The 22,931-nt window shown below is 45.1% G+C and overlaps 1 protein-coding gene across 3 annotated transcripts in view; it reads right to left on the bottom strand.

The window, feature by feature from the left end:
- Window positions 1–22,931, bottom strand: part of aco1 (aconitase 1, soluble) — a 91,334-nt gene that overhangs the window by 42,832 nt on the left and 25,571 nt on the right. For all 3 annotated transcript variants that reach the window (XR_015078996.1, XM_085992752.1, XM_085992759.1), the window contains exons 4-6: window positions 21,717–21,854; window positions 8,529–8,598; window positions 4,579–4,762 (exon numbers count right to left, since the gene is read on the bottom strand). Coding sequence is in view for 2 of the 3 variants with exons in the window: in XM_085992752.1 (XP_085848878.1) it covers window positions 4,579–4,762; window positions 8,529–8,598; window positions 21,717–21,854 (392 nt within the window). In the remaining variant the exon portion in view is untranslated. The remainder of the gene's footprint in view (window positions 1–4,578; window positions 4,763–8,528; window positions 8,599–21,716; window positions 21,855–22,931) is intronic.

Raw genomic sequence — 22,931 nt, 5'->3', positions numbered from 1 at the left:
ACATAGAATTTTACAGCACAGAAATAGGCCATTCGGCCCAACTGGTCAGTGCTGGTGTTTATCCACCACACGAGCCTCCTCTCATTATTTTATCTCACCCAAGCAGCATAACCTTCTATTCCTTTCTCCCTCGTGTACTTATCTAGCTTCCCCTTAAATGCATCTATGCTATTCGCCACAACAACAACAACAACTTGCATTTATATAGCACCTTTAACCTTATGAGGATGTTCTTGCCGTGGAAGGATTGCAGCGAAGATTCACCAGGCTGATACCTGGGATGGCAGGAATGACGTATGAGGAGAGATTGGGTCAATTGGGCTTATACTCGCTGGAGTTTAGAAGAATGAGAAGGGATCTCATTGAAACTTATAAAATTCTGACAGGACTGGACAGACTAGATGCAGAAAGGATGTTCCCGATGGTCGGGGAGTCCAGAACCAAGGGTCACAGTCTAAGGATAAGGGGTAAGCCATTTAGGACAGAAATGAGGAGGAATTTCTTCACCCAGAGAGTGGTGAACCTGTGGAATTCTCTACCACAGAAGGCAGTAGAGGCCAATTCATTAAATATATTCAAGAAGGAGTTGGATATATTTCTTAAGGCTAAAGGGATCAAGGGATATGGGGAGAAAGCAGGGACCGGGTACTGAATTTGGATGATCAGCCATGATCGCATTGAATGGCGGAGCAGGCTCGAGGGGCGAATGGCCTACTCCTGCTCCTATCTTCTATGTTTCTATGTAACGAGAAAGGATTAATTAGCAATCTTGTTGTACGAGGCCCCTTGGGTCAGAGCGATCATAATATGATCGAATTCTTCATTAAGATGGTGAATGAAGTAGTTGACTCAGAGACAAGGGTCCTCAACTTAAATAAAGGACACTACGATGGTCTGAGGAGCGAGTTGGGTAGGATTGATTGGGGAATGTCACTCAAAGGGTTGACGGTGGATAGGCAATGGCAAACATTCAAAGACCGCATGGATGAACTGCAGAATTTGTTCATCCCAGTTTGGCATAAAAATAAAGCAAAAAAGGTGACTCAACCGTGGCTAACAAGGGAAATTAGGGATAGCATAAGGTCCAAGGAGAGGACATATAAATTGGCTAGAAAAAGCAATAATCCTGGAGGAGTGGGAGCAGTTTAGGAGTCAAAGGAGGACAAAGGGATTAATTAAGAAAGGGAAAATAGAATATGAGAGTAAGCTCGCAGGGAACATAAAAACTGACTGTAAAAGCTTTTATAGATATGTGAAGAGAAAAAGATTGGTGAAGTCAAGCGTAGGTCCCTTACAGTCAGAATCAGGGGAATTTATAATGGGAAACAAGGAAGTGGCGGACCAACTAAATACATACTTTGGTTCTGTCTCCAGAGATGCCAGGGAACATAGGGTCTAATGAGAGGGAGGAACTGAAAGAAATCAGTATTTGTAGGGAAATGGTGTTGGGAAAATTGATGGGACTGAAGGCCGATAAATCCCCAGGGCCTGATGGTCTACATCCCAGGGTACTTAACGAAGTGGCCCTAGAGATAGCAGATGGTCATCTTCCAGAACTCGATAGACTCTGGAACAGTACCCATGGATTGGAGGGTAGCTAATGTTACCCCACTATTCAAAAAAGGTGGTAGAGAAAAAGCAGGGAATTATAGACCAGTAAGCCTGACATCGGTAGTGGGGAAAATGCTAGAGTCCATTATAAAAGATGTACTAGCAGAGCACTTGGAAAGCAGCGACAGGATCGGACAAAGTCAACATGGATTTACAAAAGGTAAATCATGCTTGACTAATCTACTGGAATTTTTTTTGAGGATGTAACTGGTAAAATAGATAAGGGAGAACCAGTGGATGTGGTGTATTTGGACTTTCAGAAGGCTTTCGATAAGGTCCCACATAAGAGATTAGCGTGCAAAATTAAGGCACATGGGATTGGGGGCAAGGTATTGACTTGGATAGAGAACTGGTTGGCGGATAGAAAGCAAAGAGTTGGAATAAACGGGTCGTTTTCCGAGTGGCAGGCAGTGACTAGTGGGGTACCGCAAGGATCGGTCCTAGGACCGCAGCTGTTCACAATATATATTAATGATCTGGACAAGGGAATTGGATGTAATATCTCCAAATTTGCAGATGACACAAAGCTGGGTGGGAGGGTAAGCTGTGAGGAGGATGTCGTGAAACTCCATTACGATTTGGACAGGTTGGGTGATTGGGCAGAAACATGGCAAATGCACTATAATGTGGATAAATGTGAGGTTATCCAATTTGGTGGCAAAAACAGGAAGGCAGATTATTATTTGAGTGGCAATAGATTGGGAGAAGGGGAAGTGCAAAGAGACCTGGGTGTTATTGTGCACCAATCGCAGCAGGCAAATGGTATGTTGGCCTTCGTAGCAAGAGGGTTTGAGTACAAGAACAAGGATGTCTTGCTGTAGTTGTACAGGGCCTTGGTGACACCGCACCTTGAGTATTGTGTGCAGTTTTGGTCACCTTACCTGAGGAAGGACGTTCTTGCCATGGAGGGAGTGCAGCGAAGATTCACCAGGCTGATACCTGGGATGGCAGGAATGACGTACGAGGAGAGATTGTGTCGATTGGGCTTATACTCACTCGAGTTTAGAAGATTGAGAGGGGATCTCATCGAAACCTATAAAATTCTGTCAGGTCTGGACAGACTAGATGCAGAAAGGATGTTTCTGATGGCCGGGGAGTCCAGAACCAGGGGTCATAGTCTAAGGATAAGGGGTAAGCCATTTACGACTGAAATGAGGAGGAATTTCTTCACCCAGAGAGTGGTGAACCTGTGGAACTCTCTGCCACAGAGGGCGGTGGAGGCCAGTTCATTAAATATATTCAAGAAAGAGTTGGATATATTTCTTGAGGCTAAAGGGATCAAGGGATATGGGGAGAAGGCAGGGACAGGGTACTGAATTTGGACGATCAGCCATGATCTCATTGAATGGCGGAGCAGGCTCGAAGGGCCGAATGGCCTACTCCTGCTCCTATCTTCTATGTTTCTAAAACAGCCCAAGGCACTTCACAGGAGTGCCATCAAACAAAATTTGACATCGAGCCACATAAGGAGATACTAGGACAGGGAAAAAGAGGTAGGTTTTAAGGAGCGACTTAAAGGAAGAGTGAGAGGTAGAGATGCCGAGAAGTTTAGGGAAGAAATTCCAGAGCTTAGGGACTAAGCAGCTGACGGCACGGCCTGATGGGGCAAAGGAAATCGGGAAAAATCCCAGGAGTGTAACAATAGTACCCCATTGTGATCTGAACTAGATGTTATGTCTTTCACACTTGCCCTCGCATGCACTTCTCTAATCCTGCCTTAGTGAGACAAGGCCTGACGTACATTATTAAGATGCTTTATTTCACAGACAGCCGTCAAATGAACAGCTGTAAACATCTTTATTTACTTCACTTAAATTTCACTTCTTTCCTTGAAACACAAGAAAATATTAATGAACCACACACCCTGTCCCTTCCATGGGCTGGCTGATTTGTTATTGGCATTATCTTTCTTTCTGGACAACTTCTACCTGCAAGAACTGAACTGTAACTGTGCTTCCAGCTCCAGGTCTAAACCTCGCTGTCTCTTTAAAACCGGACTGCCTGTCAGTGTGTCTCTTTCCTCCATTCTCTCTGTGCCCACACAAAGTCAAAAGTTAGTGCCACTGTGACTTCTTCTCATCAGTGATTCCCCATTAGGCCTCTCAATAAAACTGTCTACCTCCCTAGTCCGAGTATAGGGTCTCAGCAGCCACCTAGTGAATGGGTCCTGCCAATGTTATGAAGCGTGAACACTCACTGGAACGTCTAAACAAACTTTCAGTGTCTAAAGCACTCTCGCTCAGATGCTTCGTCTGAATCAAATTTCCCAGCTCTTCTGTTCTGTGAATTTAACCCTTCGAGAACTACATTTAACTTAATAGTAGCACGTTTAAGTAATTGCATACACCTAGATCCTCCCATGAAAGAATAGTCATAAATCCTGAAACATGACAGTAGTACTTTACATTCATTGGGATTACGGATATGTTCTCTGTAAAACCTGTCCAAGACATTTGCCATAAATGGTTTTGAATAGAGATTGGTGAGTTTTGAATTTAAAAAATCCTACAATAGAAGAACATAAGAAACAGGAGCAGGAGTAGGCCATTTGAGCCTGCTCCGCCATTCAATAAAATCATGGCTGAACTTCTATCTCAACATCTCCTTCTTGCACTATCCCCATATCCCTTGATTCCATTAATATCCAAATATCTATCGATCTCAATCCTGAATATATTCAATGACTGAGCATCCACAGCCCTCTGGAGTAAAAAGTTCTAGACTCCCCAGCCAGGGGAAACATCCTCCCAGCATCAACCCGGTCAAGCCCTGTAAGAATTTTATACATTTCAATATTCAGATTTTTTTTTTTTTTTTTTTTTTTTTTAAATACTGTTGAAAATTTTAAACATTCCTTTTAAGCAATACCAAATCTAAATTTTTGAAGGAACAAAGAGTTAATCACTTTCCTACAAAGATAATAAAGTTAAATTCCAGTCATAAGCAAAAGTCTAGCAGGTTGCTTACCCCAGCCGAGCACTCCAAGGCCATTGATCATTGTTGTGTGAGAATCTGTACCCACAAGACTGTCGGGGTAGTAGCATCCATCCTGATCAAACACCACTCGTGCTAAATATTCCAAATTCACCTGGTGGACGATTCCAGAGCCAGGTGGAATGATCCTCATGTTTTGAAAAGCTTTAGAGCCCCACTTTGGTTTAAAGAAAAAGGTGCAAAAAAGATTTGAGGATATGTTTAACTCAACAACATACATAGGAGCTAAATGATTGCTTGCAATCCCTAGCCCTTTAAATTCATTACTGCTAATAAGTTCCCCTGTGTGGAACAGTATATGTTGGAGCTTCAAATCACTGTTTACCAAAGTACTGTTTTTTGGAGATTTCCCTTCACCTGAAGTTATTGACTCCTGCTGGGGTCCACTGCTACGAATGCTTGTCCAAGTGGCCGCCCTTCAAGTATGAGCATAGACACAGTTTGGGTAGGCTATTTGACTGTGAGGGCATCATAGCAAAGCCCATCCCTTTCCTAACTGACAACCACACATGTGCATTTTCCAACAGAAGTCAGTGGGTAGTAAGAAAGTGTGGGAATTGCACCAGGTTTCTCTACACCCCCTCTAGCACAGAGGTGGCCCAAGCCAATTTTAGCCTCCCGAGTATCAACCTGGCTGATATCAGCCAACTCAAAAGACTGGGAACTGATACTGGTACTTCCTGGTTTGTATAACTCAGTTGCATGTTGCCTTTGCCAGCTAAGCCACTGAGCGAGTGCGCAAGAGTGTATTTTTATACTATTTTATCAAATATCAGTATCGACTATCAGATCCAACTGCTGAGAAGCAGGAAGGAAATTCTAGTATTACTGATATAATCAAAAATTTATAAGATGGTCTTTTCCCAAGCTTTCACATTCTGATGTAAACACACTTGAGCACAGCTCGTGAGATTTTCCGTTATCTATGCTTATTCTCCATTGTGGGTGAAACTGGAAGTGTTTCAGAATTCTAGTTCTTCCCCCAACCCCCCTTGGAAAATTGTTATTTCAGTTCATAAGGTCAAGCTCATAATTCATTAAATCCTTCTTCCCCGGCACATGAAACAGTAAGAATATACTTTATTGCAGAACAGTTGATGAGACCACACAAAATAAGATACTGTGGCGGTACCACCGGTTGTACCTTACATAAAGACACATAATTCCCTTTAACTTACCTAACTGTATGTACTTAACTTACTTATGTATGTATAACTTACCTGTTGGGCCGTTGCCCCTTTAAGAGGCGACCTAACACGCTGACATCACGTGACGCACGCGCGTCGGCCGCCGGCCCGACTCGGTCTTCCAAGACGGCTGCCAGCACAGCCCGGCCTACCGCAGCTTCGGCCACATCGGCCAGCCGACGGGAGCGACGCGATCTTCCGCCCCCGCAGCAAGCACCGGCACAGCCCGGCCTCGCAACCTCGGCCTCAACGGCCAGCCTCCGTACCGGGAGACGCGGTCACGTGACACCCCAAGCGCGGGAAACGCGACCGAGCGTGATGACATCATCACGCTCTCCACAGGACTGCGAACTCAGTCCTCGTGGAGTCCCCGCTGGGACAAGACCTATACCACGGCGCTCCAACAGTCAGCCATCTTACCTGATGTAATTAGTCTGTTCCTGTAAATAAACAACGTGTTAATAGTTCGTCGAAGTCAAACTCTCTTATTTAGTGGCGATCTACACGAACCGCTACATTGGTGACCCAACGACGCGAGTACGGGATTTCATCAATTCCTACACTACAATTGGTGACCCCGTATCCGTGAACGATTTTCACGGTAGCAACGCGCAGCCTGACCCTCGTCTTCAGAAGTACAGCACGCCCAACGGCAACCGTCGACCACCAACGCTACATTGGTGACCCAACGACGTGAGTACGGGAGCTCATAAATTCCAACGCTACAATTGGTGAACCCGTATCCGTGAACGATTTTCACGGTAGCAAAGCGCGCCTGAACCTCGTCTTCCCACAAGACGACCAACGCACAACTGACGAACAACCACGGAACAGCAACCGCCTCACTCCGTCAAAGGCGACCCCGTCTTTGCGAACGTATTCGCAAGGTAAGCGCAGCCTGGAGCAGATCCCGTTTGACACGGACAAACCTCAACCGGACCCCATTCGTTTTTTTGTGAGCAATTTTCACAAAAGAAGCACGCCATGGAAGCACCAGCCGTTTTGCTGTCGCTACCGCAATCCAGGGAGCCACAGTCTCCCTTGTGCTTTATACTTGTAGAAGCCCCGTTCGACGAGAACATCGATGCGGCGCCGACCATGCACTTGCTCACGGTCCCCGTACTCGTCTTTCCTACCGCCACACGGATCGTCCGCCTCTACGTCCACAGCGACAGCCAGTATAAATCTCTCCAAGCGCGGGTACAGCATGTTCGGGCCCACAAAATCGGAGCGCACCCTGCGGGGATACCACGAGGACTCACCCCCCGCGAAACACGAGGACCCACTCCTCGCGCACAAGGACCCATCCCTCGCGAACCACGAGGACCCATCCCTCGTGAAAAACGATAACTCCTTCCCCGCCGACGACACACCAGCCCTTCAGCCTGCTGGTTGTGTTACCTACTACACGATTCGGCGTGAACAAAAAGCGTGCCACCCTCCGGCTGTTTTCTCCTAAATCTACAACTGTTACAAGTGTTGCCGCCCTCCAGGCAGAGTTAACCCCTCCTGCAAGCAACAACCTGGACCGTTGCCGCCCTTTCTCCAGTTTTCCCTTTAACAAACGCAAACATCTACTGAAGCTGCACACAGAGGACGGGTCCAACGGGCATCCTGCGACCGCGATCAGCCACGTGAAAGTTGCTAGCCTCACCGATCACAGGTTAACGCAGTAACTCTTCACCCTCTGTTGTGTTAACGTCGTAGCACTATGGCACGCACCGTTCCGCGTGTTCCAGCCTCCTGAAGGTTTCGCTCACCTGTCGGCGAGTTCACTCACCTCGCCTGTCAAGCCCTTCTGGAACGTTAGTTTGGCGTTCCTGCAGAGTTCGTTATAACAAGGACTTGTTCCAACATCAACAGAGTCATCGCCCGCCCAACCTGCCCGTCACTCTGACAAGGCCTGCTGTTTCGCACGTTTCCACGGTCCTTCGCCTGACGGATACACTTTATTCGCCACGACGCGCATACGGATCCCCTCACGAACAGCATCTTCGGAACTCGCTCACCAAGCCGAGGCAGCACGACCGCCGAGACCACCAGCGTCAGACCATCTCATCCTTGGACTTTCGTTAAAGCAAATTCTGGGGGGGCCCATGTGGCGGTACCACCGGTTGTACCTTACATAAAGACACATAATTCCCTTTAACTTACCTAACTGTATGTACTTAACTTACTTATGTATGTATGACTTACCTGTTGGGGCCATTGCCCCTTTAACTTACCTGTTAGGTCGCCTCTTAAAGGGGCAACGGCCCAACGTGCTGACTTCACGCATCAAGTGACGCACGCGCGCCGGCCGCCGGCCCGACTCGGTCTTCCAAGACGGCCACCGGCACAGCCCGGCCTACCGCGACTTCGGCCGCATCGGCCAGCCGACGGGAGCGACGCGATCTTCCGCCCCCGCGGCAAGCACCGGCACAGCCCGGCCTCGCAACCTCGGCCTCAACGGCCAGCCTCCATACCGGGAGACGCGCTGACGCAACGACGCGGTCACGTGACGCCCCAAGCGCGGGAAACGCGACCGAGCGTGATGACGTCATCACGCTCTCCACAGGACTGCGAACTCAGTCCTCGTGGAGTCCCCGCTGGGACAAGACCTATACCACGGCGCTCCAACAGTCAGCCATCTTACCTGATGTAATTAGTCTGTTCCTGTAAATAAACAACTTGTTAATAGTTCGTCGAAGTCAAACTCTCTTATTTAGCGGCGATCTACACGAACCGCTACAATACCTTCAAAAATTCAAATCTTTCTTTGTTTCTTTCAAATTCGATTTCTTGGTTTTTTTGCAAGCTGTCTGGCCTGGGAGGGGGGGAAAAAAAAATCAGAACTAGGTGAGTTTTAGCACCAAAACATGTCATTAAGTTTATCACAAGTACAATACTCAAATATATCTAAATAAAGTTACCAAAGTAAAGTGGGAGGGAGGAAACACTTTACTTTGCAATATTTTAAAGAGTGCTAAAAATGGCCACCATCAATCATCACTGGCCGATCTCGTTCTATGCGACTTTACAGTGAAAGAATGAAGATCAAATATAGATCCCATCCAGAGCCCTAATCCAAAAGCAACATATAATCCACAACACTAAATTCTGAGAACCTCAATATATAGTTTATTCCTGATTACACAGCAACATAAGAGAGAGAATGGCAGTGTCACATTTTAATTAATGCAGGTTATTACAGAAATCTGCTGTCGAATTACATGCTCGCTGCTCTAACTGTCCGAACACACCAAACCAGTTAGTAGGTCTGGTGGCACAATGCTACCTCATGCAATGACGCAAGCATACCAGTGTACAGAACCAACATTGCTCAAACTTCGGCTCAGAGTTGATGAGCTGGAGGCTGAGCTTCAGACACTGCGACACATTAGGGAGGGGGAGCGTTACCTGGACAATAAGTTCCAGGAGGCAGTCACACCCACTAGAGTAATTACTTCCAATTTGGCCCATGATCAGGGACAGGAGGGTGTGACTACAAGTGAGGCAGGTGTTGGGATCCAGGAGGCAGTGATGGAGGAGCCTCAGCCCTTGGCCTTGTCCAACAAGTACGAGATTCTTGCTCCCTGTATGGCCGAGGGCAGGGACTGCAGGGAGGATGAGCAAACTGACCCTGACCACAGCACCGTGGTACAGGGAGCCATTCAAATGGGGGGGGGGGGGGGGGGAAGTAAAAAGAAATGTTGTAGTGATAGGGGACAGTATAGTTAGGGGGATAGATACTGTTCTCTGCAGCCGAGAGCGTGAGTCCCAAAGGCTGTGTTGCCTGCCCGGTGCCAGGGTTAAGGACATCTCCTCTGGGCTGGAGAGGAACTTGGAGTGGGAGGGGGAAGTTCCAGTTGTCATGGTCCACATAGATACCAATGACATAGGTAGGAAAAAGAAAGAGGTTCTGCTGAGGGAGTATGAGCAGCTAGGGGCTAAATTAAAAGCAGAACCACAAAGGTAATAATCTCTGGATTACTACCTGAGCCACGAGCAAATTTGCATAGGGTAAATAAGATCAGAGAAATGAACGAGTGGCTCAAAGACTGGTGTGGGAGAAATGGGTTTCGAGTTGTGGGGCACTGGCACCAGTACTGGGATAAGAGGGAGCTGTTCCGTTTGGACGGGCTTCACTTGAACCATGCTGGGGCTAGAGTCCTGGCGAATCGAATAACTAGGGCTGTAGAGGGGGCTTCAAACTAAATAGTGGGGGGTGGGGTAGGATCCAGGTGAGCAGGAATTTAAAAAGTCAATGAGAAAACAATAGAGCAGGATAGAGATGGGGGAAATAATAACCAGAGTGTGACAGGAAGGGACAGAATGTTTAAAAATAAGAGTGCAACAGAAAATGGGGCCAAAACAAGGAGAAATGGTAAAAGGACAGTTAAAAGCTCTATATCTGAATGCACGCAGCATTCGTAACTAGATGAGTTGACGGCACAAATAGGTATATCTGATCGCCATTACAGAGGCGTGGTTGCAAGGTGACCAGGGCTGGGAACTGAATAGTCCAGGGTATTTGACAATTTGGAAGAATAGACAGAAAGGAAAGAGAGGTGGGGTGGCTTTGTTGGTAAAGGATGGGATCAGTGCAGTGGTGAGAAGTGATATTGGCTCAGAAGATCAAGATGTAGAAATCGGTTTGGGTGGAGATAAAAAATAATAAGGGGAAAAAGTCTCTGTGGGCGTAGTCTACAGGCCCCCGAACAGTAGCAATACTGTTGGACAGAGTATAAATCAACAAATAATGAAGGCCTGTAAAAAAGGTACGGTAATAATCATGGGTGATTTTAATCTCCATATTGATTGGACAAATCAAATTGGCCATGGTAGCCTTGGGGAGGAGTTCATAGAGTGTATCTGGGATGGTTTCCTAGAACAGTATGTAATGGAACCAACCAGGGAGCAGGCTATCTTGGATTTGGTACTGTGTAATGAGGCAGAATTAACAAATGATCTCATAATAAAGGATCCTCTAGGAAAGAGTGATCATAACATGGTTGAATTTCAAATTCAGTTGGAGGGTGAGAAAGTTGTATCTCAAACCAGTGTCCTGATCTTAAACAAAGGCAATTACAATGGCATGAGGGTAGAACTGGCTAAAGTGGACTGGAAAAATAAAAGGTAAAACAGTTAAAATGCAGTGGCAGACATTTAAGGAGATATTTTATAACTCTCAACAAAAATATATTCCAGTGAGAAAGAAAGATTTTAAGAGAAGGGAGCACTATCCATGGCTAACTAAGGAAGTAAAGGATAATATCAAATTGAAAACGAAGGCATACAAAAATGTTGCCAAGATTGGCGAGAGGCCAGAGGATTGGGAAATTTTTAAAAACCAGCAAAGGATGACTAAAAAAGATGAATTATGAGAGTAAACTGGCAAGAAATATTAAAACAGAAAGTAAGAGCTTCTACAGGTATATAAAAAGGAGAGTAGCTAAAGTAAACGTTGGTCCCTTAAAGGATGAGAATGGGGAATTAATAATGGGGAACGGGGAAATGGCAGAGACTCTGAACAAATATTTTGTATCTGTCTTCACAGTAGAAGACACTAACAACATCCCAATAATGGATAATCAAGAGGCCACAGGGAGGGGGGAACTAATGACAATCTCTATCACGAAGGAAAAAGTACTTGGTAAAATAATGGGACTAAAAGACGACAAGTCCCCTGGACCAGATGGTCTGCATCCCAGGGTCTTAAAGGAAGTGGCTGCAGAGATAGTGGATGCATTGGTTGCAATATACCAAAATACCCTGGTCTCTGGAGAGGTCCCAGCGGATTGGAAAACCGCAAATGTAACACCCCTATCTAAGAAAGGAGGGAAACAGAAAGCAGGAAACTATAGACCAGTTAGCCTAACATCTGTCGTTGGGAAAATGCTGGAGTCTTTCATTAAGGAAGCAGTAGCAGGGCATTTGGAAAATCATAATGCAGTCAAGCAGAGTCAGCATGGTTGTATGAAAGGGAAATCACATTTAACAAAATTTGCTGGAGTTCTTTGAGGATGTAACGAGCAGGGTGGATAAGGGTGAGCCAGTGGATGTGGTGTATTTGGATTTCCAGAAGGCATTCGATAAGGTGCCACATAAAAGGATACTACATAAGATAAGAGCTCATGGAGTTGGGGTAATATATTAGCATGGACAGAGAATTGGCTAACTAACAGAAAGCAGAGAGTCGGGATAAATGGGTCTTTTTCCGGTTGGCAAACGGTAGCTAGTGGGGTGCCATAAGGATCGGTGCTGGGGGCCCAACTATTTACAGTCTACATTAATGACTTGGATGAAGGGACCGAATGTAATGTAGCCAAGTTTGCAGATAATACAAAGATGGGTGGTAAAGCAAGTTGCGTAGAGGACTCAAAGAATCTGCAAAGGGATATAGACAGGCTAAGTGAGTGGGCAAACATTTGGCAGGTGGAGTATAATGTGAGAAAGTGCGAGGTTATCCACTTAGGCAGGAAAAATAAAAAAGCAAATTATTATTTAAATGGAGAGATTACAAAATGCTACAGTTCAGAAGGACCTGGGGGTCCTTGTGCATGAAACACAAAAAGTTAGCATTCAGGTGCAGCAAGTAATCAAAAAGGCAAATGGAATATTGGCCTTTATTTCAAGGGGGTTGGAGTATAAAAGCAGGGAAGTCCTGCTACAACTGTACAAGGTATTGGTGAAACCACACCTTGAGTACTGCGTACAGTTTTGGTCTCCTTATTTAAGGAAGGATATACTTGCATTGGAGTCAGTTCAGAGACAATTCACACAGTTGATTCCTGAGATGAGGGGGTTGACTTATGAGGAAAGGTTGGGCCTATACTTATTGGAATTTAGGAGAATGAGGTGTGATCTTATTGCAACATAAAAGATACTGAGCGGGCTTGACAAAGTAGATGCAGAGAGGATGTTTCCCTCGTGGGGAAATCTAGAACTCGGGGGCATAGTTTTAGAATAAAGGGTCGTCCTTTTAGAACTGAGATGAGGAGGAACTTCTCTCAGAGGGCCGTAAATCTGTGGAATTCTCTGCCCCAGGGAGCCGTGGAGGCTGGGTCACTAAATACATTTAAGGTGGAGATAGACAGATTTTTACAAGATAAGGGAGTGAAGGCTTATGGGGAGCGGGCGGGGAAGTGGATTTGAGCCCAAGATCAGCCATGATCTTATTGAAAGGCGGAGCAGGCTCGAGGGGCCAGGTGGCCTATTCCTGCTCCTATTTCTTATGTTCTTTATGTACCAGGCTTGTCCATTTCTAAACTTTCTTGATGTGGGTTTTTTGGGGGGGGGGGGGTATAATTTAGTATGAGTAAGACCAAATGCTGAAATAAAAATCGAGTTTTTCCCTCGCCTGATGTTTCCTGGGCTCTTGCTGCTCTTCCTCAGTCTCACTCCAAAACTTCCGCCACAAGTGTGCAGTCATCTCTATTTGATCCTCCAGGACTCATGCCATTTGACCCATGCTGCACATGTACTGCCGGGATGGTTTAGCTAACCTATTACCAGCTTTGATGGCTTCCATTCAATCATGAATCCACCCTCATCCTCTTATGTCACATATAGTAGATTCTTTGATCTTTCCTAGAACATAGTACGCAATGTAAACGGAAAAGGGCTTTTGTCCACAAGCCCATGTTTATGGCTTGTTAAAAATTAATATTTAACAGTTCAGTTTAGCACATCAAAATCTAGGATTTAAAAGAGGCTGCATAATTTCCATATCACAAGGATTGGTCTTTCAATAAGTCCCCAAACCAGCAATGCACTTATTGTGCGCAAACTGCCAGAAACTACGTGCAAACTCTAATGAATTTAAAATGTCGGAGAAAAAAATCTTTAATTTCAGAAAGAAGGCTGTGTATGTCTATTCAAACAAGTTCTCTGATGTGATTGTAAATATAGATTAGCAGTACTCAATTTAGCCTATCAGCAGCATTCTGTAATTAATTATACACATTATCCTATTTTTCCACTTCCCCAAGGAGCCATTTGTACTTCAATACAGCGCATACATCAAAGTGAGCCTGCTATCTGAAAAAAGCTGGCAAGTGCATAGATCAAGTCTATATTAAAAAAAGCAAAGCAAGTCACGCGAATCCAAACTAAAACCACTATAAATAGATTAATGGTTTTAGGAAACTAGCCACATTTATGTGAACACAAAACAGATGGCCTTTTTCTTTACAAGGAAACAAACAGCATGGGTTAGAAGAGCACAAGCACTTGACTAATCTACACTCGAGAGGTAATGCGCTGCATTACTTTTAGAAAAGGGATGCCAACCCTCTGGTGGCCCCCAATACAGAATCCTGAAGACCCACACACAACTATGGAAAAGGACAGGGAGCAATCTGTAGTAAAAATACTTAATTGGAGGAAGGCCAATTTCAGTGGGTTGAGAACAGATCTGGCCTGGGTAAATTGGAATCAAAGATTGGCAGGCAAAACTGTAATTGAACAATGGGCTGCCTTTAAAGAGATGGTTCGGGTACAGTCGAGGTACATTCCCACGAGGGGGAAAGGTAGGGCAACTAAAGCCAGAGCTCCCTGGATGACGAAAGAGAGAGTAAGATGAAGCAGAAAAAAGGTTGAGAACACAAGTGAGAATCAGGCTGAACATAGAAAGTCAGAGGGGAAGTGAAAAAGAAAATGAAGAGGGGCAAAGAGAGTATGAGAATAGATTGGTAGCTAACATAAAAGGGAATTCAAAAGTCTTCTGTAAGCATATAAATAAGAAACGGGTAGTAAGAGGAGGGGTGGGGCCGATTAGAGACCAAAAAGCAGGCCTATGCATGGAGGCAGAGGGCATGGCTGAGGTACTAAATAAGTATTTTGCATCCATCTTTACCAAGGAAGAAGATGCTGCCAAAGTTATAGTGAAAGAGATAAAAATTGATAAAAAGGAGGTACGAGTAAGGCTGGCTGTACTTAAAGTTGGTAAGTCACCAGGACTGGATGGGATGCATCCTAGGATACTGAGGGAGGTTAAGGAGGAAATCGCGGAGGTACTGGACATAATCTTCCAATCCTCCTTAGATAAGGGGGTGGTCCCAGAGGACTGGAGAATTGCAAATGTTACACCCTTGTTCAAAAAAGGGTGCAAGGATAAACCCTGCAACCACAGGCCAGTCAGTTTAACCTCAGTAGTGGGGAAGCTTTTAGAAACAATAATCAGGGACAAAGTTAACAGTCACTTGGATAAGTGTGGATTAATTTAGGAAAATCAGCATGGATTTGTTAAAGGCAAATCGTGTTTAACTAACTCGATTGAGTTTTTTTGATGAGGTAACGGAAAGGGTTCATGAGGGAAATGTGGTTGACGTGGCGTATATGGACTTCCAAAAGGCGTTTGATAAAGTGCCACATAATAGGCTTGCCAGCAAAGTTGAAGCCCATGGAATAAAAGGGACAGTGGCAGCATGGATACGAAATTGGCTAAGTGACAGGAAACGAGAGAGTAGTGGTGAATGGTTCTTTCTCGGACTGGAGGAAGGTATACAGTGGTGTTCCCCAGGGGTCGGCTCTACGACCACTGCTTTTCTTGATACATATTAATGACTTGGACGTGGGTGTACAGGGCACAATTTAAAAATTTGCAGAGGTCACAAAACTTGGAAGTATAGTGAACAGTGAGGAGGATAGTGATAGACTTCAAGAAGACACAGACAGGCTGGTGAAATGGACAGACACGTGGCAGATGAAATTTAACGCAGAAAAATGTGAAGTGATACATTTTGGTAGGAAGAACGAGGAGAGGCAATATAAACTAAAAGGTACAATCCTAAAAGGGGTGCATGAACAGAGAGACCTAGGGGTATACAGGAAACTTTTTTTTATCCGGCACTGACGGGACCGACGTGGTGCTGGTTCATCAAAAATTCCGGATAACCGAAAGCTATAGTAAAAGATACGGAGCCGAGAGCTCCGTATAAAGCAACAAACCCTGTTGCTTAGCAACAGGTTCAGAACAATGGCCACAAGTTCCAAGCGTCTCTGTAGCTTAGCAACAGCTGCAGCCACACCCTTGCACAGCAACAGATGGAGGAAGGCAAGTAATAAAACTTACTTGAACCTACTCCTGAATTTTGCCGGTTAACCGAGATTTCCGGTTATTTTAGGTGCCAGTAAATCGAAAGTTTCCTGTATATGCACAAATTGTTGAAGGTGGCAGGGCAGGTTGAGAAAGCAGTTAAAAAGGCTTATGGAATCCTGGGCTTCATAAATAGAGGAATAGAGTACAAAAGTGTGGAAATTATGATGAACCTGCATAAAACACAGATTCGGCCTCAACTGGAGTATTGTGTCCAATTCTGGGCACTGCACTTTAGATAGGATGTGAAGGTCTGAGAGAAGGTGCAGAAAAAATTTACGAAAATGATTCCAGGGATGAGGGACTTCAGTTACGTGGATAGACTAGAGAAGCTGGGATTGTTCTCCATAGAGCAGAGAAGGTTCAGAGGAAATTTGATAGAGGTATTCAAAATCATGAGGAGTCATGAGAGCATGCCAGGGGATCTCAGACGCCGTAATTGTGACCATTTTCAAGGAAGGTGACAAGTCTGATTGCGGTAATTAGAGGAGTTTCCCTGCTGTCTGCTACAGGGAAAGTCATCGCAAGAATCCTCCTCAATCGCCTTCTCCCAGTTGTCGAAGAGCTCCTCCCAGAGTCGCGATGCGGATTCCGCCCACTAAGGGGCACAATGGACATGATCTTCACCGCACGACAATTACAAGAGAAATGCAGGGAATAGCACCATGGCCTTCTTTGATCTCACAAAGGCCTTCGACACTGTCAACTGTGAGGGATTATGGAGTGTCCTCCTCAAATTCGGCTGCCCTCAAAAGTTTGTCACCATCCTCCGCCTGCTTCACGACGACATGCAAGCAATGATCCTGACCAATGGTTCCACCACAGACCCAACTCATGTACGAACCGGGGTCAAATAAGGCTGTGTCATCGCGCCAACGCTCTTCTCGATCTTCCTTGCTGCAATGCTCCGTCTCACCCTCAGTAAGGTCCCCACTGGAGTGGAGCTAATTTACAGAACAAACGGGAAACTGTTCAACCTCCGTCGCCTCCAGTCCAGATCCAAGGTCGTCACATCCTCCGTCGTCGAATTACAGTATGCAGATGATGCTTGCGCCTGCGCTCACTCGGAGATCGAACTCCAAACCATCGTCAACACCTTCACCAAAGCGTACGAGAGCATGGGCCTTACACTAAACATCCATAAGACAAAAGGTCCTCTACCAACCTGCCCCCGCCACACAGTACTGCCCCCCCGATTATCAAAATCCACGACAAGGCCTTGGACAACGTGGACCACTTTCCATACCTCGGGAGCCTACTGTCAACAAGGGCAGACGTCGATGACGAAGTCCAACACCACCTTCAGTGCGCCAGTGCAGCCTTCGGTCGCCTGAGGAAGAGTGTGTTTGAAGACCAGGACCTCAAACCCGGCACTAAGCTCATGGTCTACAGAGCAGCAGTGATACCCGCCCTGCTGTATGCCTCAGAGACATGGACCATGTACAGCAGGCACTTCAAAGCACTGGAGAGGTACCACCAACGCTGCCTCGGCAAGATCCCGCAAATCCATTGGCAGGATAGGCACACCAACGTCAGTGTTCTTGCTCAGGCCAACATCCCCAGCATCGAAGCTTTGACCACGCTCAATCAACTCCGATGGACGGGTCACATTGTCCGCATGCCCGATACGAGACTCCCAAAACAAGCGCTCTACTCGGAGCTCCAGCATGGCAAGAGAGCCCCAGGTGGGCAGAGGAAACGCTTCAAGGACACCCTCAAAGCCTCCTTGAAAAAGTGTAACATCCCCATCGACACCTGGGAATCCCTGGCCCAAGACCACACAAAGTGGAGGAGAAGCATCCAAGAAGGCGCCGAACACCTCGAGTCTCTTCGCCGGGAGCAAGCGGAAGCCAAGTGCAGGCAGCGGAAGGAACGCAGGTCAACCCAAGCAGCCCACCCACCCGCCCCTTCAACCACCGTCTGCCCCACCTGTGACAGAGACTGTAGGTCCCGCATTGGACTCATCAGTCACCTGCGAACTCATTTTTAATGTGGAAGCAAGTCATCCTTGGTACCGAGGGACTGCCTCAGAAGATAGAGAGAAACTGTTCCCATTGGTGGAAGGGTCGAGGAACCAGAGGACACAGATTTAAGGTGATTGGCAAAAGAACCAAAGGCGACATGAGGAAAAACTTTTTTACTCAGCGAGTGGTTACAATCTGGAATCTGAAAGGGTGGTGGAGGCAGACTCAATCGTGGCTTTCAAAAGAGAATTGGGTAAGTACCTGAAGGAAAAAAATTTGCAGGGCTACGGCGAATGGGCAGGGGAGTGGGACTGGCTGAAGTGCTCAAAGAAAGCCGGCACGAGCTCGACGGGCAGAATGGCCTCCTTCTGTGCTGTAACTATTCTATGATTCTAACTCAAGCAAAACGGTCTCAAAAACCAAAGGCATTTCCATGGGTTATAAGTAAGGCAAGTAATTTGCAATTCCTCAGAAACCTGCATTTTCACTGCTTCGGAAACTTATGCAAATCTTTGACACTCGGGCAGCAAATAACGCTGCACATACTAAGTATAAGTGTAGTAATTTCTGCAAGATGTTGTGCCAAGGCAAATTACTTGCCCTGGTTATAAGTATTCAACAATTTTTTCCTTCTCTGATTCTTAGGAAGTCAAATATATGCTGGTATTTTATATGCAATCATAATTGTTTTGTACATTACACCAGGCAACAATTGACAAAGTAGTTACATAACCGTTATCATTTATTGTCAACTAACTTCAATTACAACAACAGAGCTGAAATTTTTAATCCTCATCTCAACCGGAATTAAGTAATCGTTTTAAAATGACCCACTGACCTTTTATCATTTTACATCTACAGCGGAATCCTGTTCTATGCGCTCAGGACACGCAAAGTACAACTTGTAACGGGACTGACTGTGCCATTAATTGCTATGCAAGGAGCAGAAGCATTGCTCAGCATGTGTCACTGCAGTAACAAGAACCCTTTAAAAAAAAGACTACACCTATCTGGATTTAACAGCATGCTTGCTGGTCACCATGACTTTAATAAATATTGGCTCACTATGTAATGTTATTACATAAGAAATAGGAGCAGGAGTAGGCCATATGGCCCCCTCGAGCCTGCATTCAATAAGATCATGGCTGAACTTTTACATCAACTCCACTTTTCCGCACTATCCCCATTTCCCTCGATTTCCTTAGTGCCCAAGAATCGATCGATCTCTGTCCTGAATATACTCAACATCTGAGCATCCACAGCCCCCTGGGGCCAAAGATTCAAAGCACTTTGAGTGAAGAAATTTCCCCTCATCTCAGTCCTAAATGGCCGATCCTTATCCTGAGATTATGACCCCTAGTTCTCGACTCTCCAGCCGGGTTGGGGGGGGGGGTGGAAACAGCCTCTCAGCATCTACCGTCAAGCCCTCAAATGACTATATTTCTATCCATAATAATTAAAAATCTTGCATCTGCTCACACTTTGTTTGCACCACTTGACTTCCTGTTGTCACAGTGTGTTAACTTTCGCATCATTATCATTTCCAATAGCCACATTTAATGTGGGATTCACCCAAGTAAACTCGTCATGCCATAACTACAAAGTCTGGCTGCTGTGTGGCTTTGTGCCCAGTCTGTGAACATGCTCAGCGAGTTCCTCTCTGCAAATTTTCAGAGCCTGTGGCCACCACCTTGGATTTTCAGCAGCTATAATCCATCATACATTCTAGCCATTCCTTCATGGTAATTTTTTCATTTTTTATTAAAATTTGATATATTTTCCCCTCAGTATGGAGTTCATCAGCCTTATCCTTGCTTTCTATCCTGTCAAACCTCTGCATCTCACTTTTTGGTCAATGTCTCCGATCCCAAGAATGATCAACTTAAGTAGACTCCCTGAAATCACTCCAGCAACACAGTACATCAGTCCAACAGACCACCAATTTATAAAGGCATTCTCCACTCCTTTAGATCATGGGCCATCCATGAGCAGCAGTGGAACTGAAGCTTAAAACTGGATCTGGATACTGGAATCAAACTTCCCTCCTCCCCAAATGTGAATTGTTCACCCTGCCATCGAGCACAAATTCCAAGACTCTCCCCATTAAGCTTGAATTCAGAAGAGCCCCACCCACCAACCAGAAATTGCAGAGCCATTCCCCCTCCCAATGACCAGATTATTTGTGAGCCAAACCGCACCCCCACCCACCACCATTCCCCAAACAGTAATTCAGCAGGTAAACCCCTCACCCTCTGAGCATCAGTTTGTGATTCTCCCACTGAACATGGAATCATGGGAAAGCACCCCGCCCCACCCCGACCACGTTGAACGTGGAATACCATCTCCCGAACATCCAGTCAGAAATTGCCCCTTTTCCACTGAACATGGACTCGAGCGGTCCCTTCCCTAAGCACAAATTCTAGAGGGCCCTCCCTCACCCCCATAAATTCAGGAGTGAAACTCCTCACCCAAACACAGCAACACCCCCAACTAGAACTCCTCTACTGAACACAACATGTAGAACAGACAAATTAGAGACCCTCTTACTGGAGGGAGTGCGAAGAAGGTGGAGGCTGGACCAAGAGATCAAGTGACAACACGAGAAAGTATTTTTAAAGGCATGTTGGAAGATACCCTATTCTTATATACATAGGATTAATCTCAAATGATTACAGATTTTGGTTTCTTTTTACTTATACCTTATGGATTTGTACTATAACTAAAGAAATGGTTAAAGTTGTCCATTCCCAGGATGTTTTAGGGTTTAATGTGTCAGGGTATAATTTAGCTGACTTTGTTGTTTAGTTTTTGTTGAAAGTGCAGGATGTGCAATGCGTGCTTGTTGACTTATTTTTGTGGCCACATTATGAAATGAGATAGCCACGGCAGTCTTGAGATAGGAAGTGAGACAATGGAGCTCAGGATGATTATTTACATCCTTAAATGATAAACAAGTTGGCTTCTGGTGTTTTGAAGGAAATTTCCCATTTCTGGGGGCCTTGTTCACAATAACACTTGTCGTCCCATAATGAATCAGCAATGACAGTGTTCATGAGAGATAGCCTATAAAGATCTTGAGCTTTCTTTAACACATTGAAGAGAGAGTCAGGATCGAAAGGATCGAATAAGGCTACTTGTCTACCCAGGGGAACACGGGTAATATTGTTTATTTCTCTGTACATCTGCTACTCAAAGACATTGAGTGTTTCTTGACTTGGTTGAATACAATAAAAGGAATATGTTACAAACCATATTTGGTGTCAGATTCAAACTGTCTTACAATGTAGAAGGAGGGGGAAAGAGCGAGATGAACGGATAAAATGGGAAGACAGAAAGAATTGGAGAGACCTATCCAGTTACAGGGAGATTTATTTAAAATTGTCTGAGAGTAATGCAGTGGGAGACCAACAAGTAAGGAATAATGTATAAAGCTCTAAGACAGTGTACTGAATTTTAAAGCAGAATTACCAGAGTTTGATTGTGGCAAGTGCTTGATTCAAGCTGACCATTCAACTTAACTTGATTTGCTTTTGTGTCAGTCTGTTGTGTCAGTCTGTATCAGTGTGCCCACTATTCAAAGGATTTGTGCACTCTTTTAGAAAGAGCTCTACGTTATCAGACTTGGTATATATTGTACTATTGGTAAAAACATTTAACGGTAATGCAACTAACTGCATCATTCTCTTAATAACGACCAAAGTTTGGCACTTTTGATCAAACCAGATAAAATTAGACAATTAAGATCACTTTCACCCACTAGATAAAATTTATTTACACAACTTGTCTTGCTTTTTAAAGTTGACAAATAATTCAAAATCCTTTACAAGCGGAAAACACTCAAACGGGAGCTACTGGCATTTTATCATTATAATAACTTACCGCCTGTTAAAATCTACTTGGATGGAGTGATCAATAACCAAGTCTGCAGGACAAATTGGGTTGATTTTCTCTGGATCTCCTCCCAGTTTTTTCACAGCATCTCGCATAGCGGTAAAGTCCACCACTGCAGGCACACCACTGTGGACAAAGTTACATAGGATTATATAGGAGTACATAGGATATACGGCACAGAAACAGGCCATTCGGCCCAACCAGTCCATGCCTGCGATTATGCTCCACTCGAGCCTCCTTCTGTCTTTCCTCATCTAAATCTATCAGCCTAACCTTCTATTCCCTTCTTCCTCATATGCTTGTCTTTTTTTTTAAATTTTTTTTTTTTTTTTTTTTTAAATTCGCTCACAGGATCTGGACGTCGCTGGCAAGGCCAGCATTTATTGCCCACATAGAAGATAGAAATCTTCTTTTAGGAAACTCGGCTCTAATTTAATCCCATCCATAGAAAACCACTGTAATTTAGCAGATAACAAAATAACTTCTAATTGAGAGTTTTAACCTGATTTTGATTCATGGTTATTAAAGGGATGATGATTAATTCATTTTTTTTTTCATTCATGCGCAGGATTTGGGCATTGCTGGCAAGGCAGCATTTATTGCCCATCCCTAATTGCCGTTGAGAAGGTGGTGGTGAGCTGCCTTCTTGAACCGCTGCAGTCCGTGTGGTGAAGGTACTCCCACAGTGCTGTTAGGTAGGGAGTTCCAGGATTTTGACCCAGCGACGATGAAAGAACAGCGATATATTTCCAAGTTAGGATGGTGTGTGACTTGAAGGTGGTGGTGTTCCCATGCGCCTACTGCCCTTGTCCTTCTAGGTGGTAGAGGTCGTGGATTTGTGAGGTGCTGTCAAAGAAGCTTTGGCAAGTTGCTGTAGTGCATGTTGGAGCCGGTACACACTGCAGCCACGGTGCGCTGGTGGTGCAGGGACAAGGCCAGCATTTGTTGCCTATCCCTAATTGCCCTCGAGAAGCTGGTGGTGAGCCGCCTTCTTGAATCGCTGCAGTCCTTGTGGTGAATTTACTCCCACAGTGCTGTTAGGGAGGGAGTTCCAGGATTTGTCTAGCCTCCCCTTAAATGCATCTATACTTTTCGCTTCAACCAATCCCTGTGGTAGCGAGTTCCACATTCTCACCACTCTTTGGGTAAAGAAGTTTCTTCTGAATTCCCTATTGGATTTCTTGGTGACTATCTTATATTGAT

Source organism: Somniosus microcephalus, chromosome 1, assembly GCF_052327205.1.
Source record: "Somniosus microcephalus isolate GS21.2 chromosome 1, FLI_Smic_1.0, whole genome shotgun sequence".
NCBI classification, from domain to species: domain Eukaryota; kingdom Metazoa; phylum Chordata; class Chondrichthyes; order Squaliformes; family Somniosidae; genus Somniosus; species Somniosus microcephalus.
Note: the sequence above shows the minus strand (reverse complement) of the source record. Positions and strands in the feature narration are given on the sequence as shown.